The following is a 746-nucleotide window of genomic DNA, read 5'->3' as shown; positions in this document are numbered from 1 at the left end:
CTCGACGCGGCATGCTTTGCCATAGCATGGGCTCACCGTAAAACTGGCCACCCTTCCCCCCATCTACATCCGCTACCAGCACAAGTTCTACAGGCAGCGAAACGCCTCCTTGCAACGCCGACTACCAAGAAGTTGCCCCTTTCCATCCGGGACATTCGCAAGCTGATTTCCACACACCTGTCTCCATCTACCAACCTTGACGTTCTGCAAACCTTATGCATTATCGTCCTAGGTTTCTCCGGCTTCCTTCGCTGGGATGACCTCAGCCAACTCCACGCGGACGACGTCTGTTTCTGCGATGGATACGTCGCCCTATTTCTAGAGAAGCGCAAAAACGACCAGTTTCGGGAAGGACACTGGATCTGTATTGCCCAAACACACAACAACACTTGTCCCGTATCCCTCCTACGCCGCTTCCTCCGCACCTCCAAGTCCTCCGGTCACGTGAAGCTGTTCCGCCGGATCGCCAACTTCCGTGACAACCTGTCCCTACGTTGCGAACCTATCTCGTACACCCGAGCCCGTGAGAAGGTGCTGTTACTGCTGTCATCCATAGGACTTGACTCATCCAAGTACGGCCTACACAGCCTACGCGCCGGTGGAGCCAGCGCTGCAACCGCCATGGGGATTCCAGATCGTCTTATCGCCCACCACGGGGGATGGCGCAGCGTACAAGCTCGGGAAGGATACATCTTGGAATCTGAATCTTCAGTTCTCTCAGTCTCGCGCTCCTTAGGCCTCTAGTC

At 55.8% G+C, this 746-nt stretch overlaps 1 protein-coding gene across 1 annotated transcript; it reads left to right on the top strand.

The window, feature by feature from the left end:
* Window positions 1-232: 232 nt before the first annotated feature.
* On the top strand, window positions 233-744 carry LOC109466476 (the record flags this gene model as incomplete). Its single annotated transcript, XM_019764196.1, has 1 exon — window positions 233-744. A coding segment is annotated over one exon (512 nt), but the record flags the coding sequence as incomplete, so codon positions are not given.
* Window positions 745-746: the final 2 nt, after the last annotated feature.

This window comes from Branchiostoma belcheri, unplaced genomic scaffold (genome assembly GCF_001625305.1).
Source record: "Branchiostoma belcheri isolate BF01 breed outbred unplaced genomic scaffold, Haploidv18h27 scaffold168, whole genome shotgun sequence".
Classification (NCBI taxonomy): Eukaryota; Metazoa; Chordata; class Leptocardii; order Amphioxiformes; family Branchiostomatidae; genus Branchiostoma; species Branchiostoma belcheri.
This window is presented reverse-complemented; position numbering and strand designations above follow the sequence as displayed.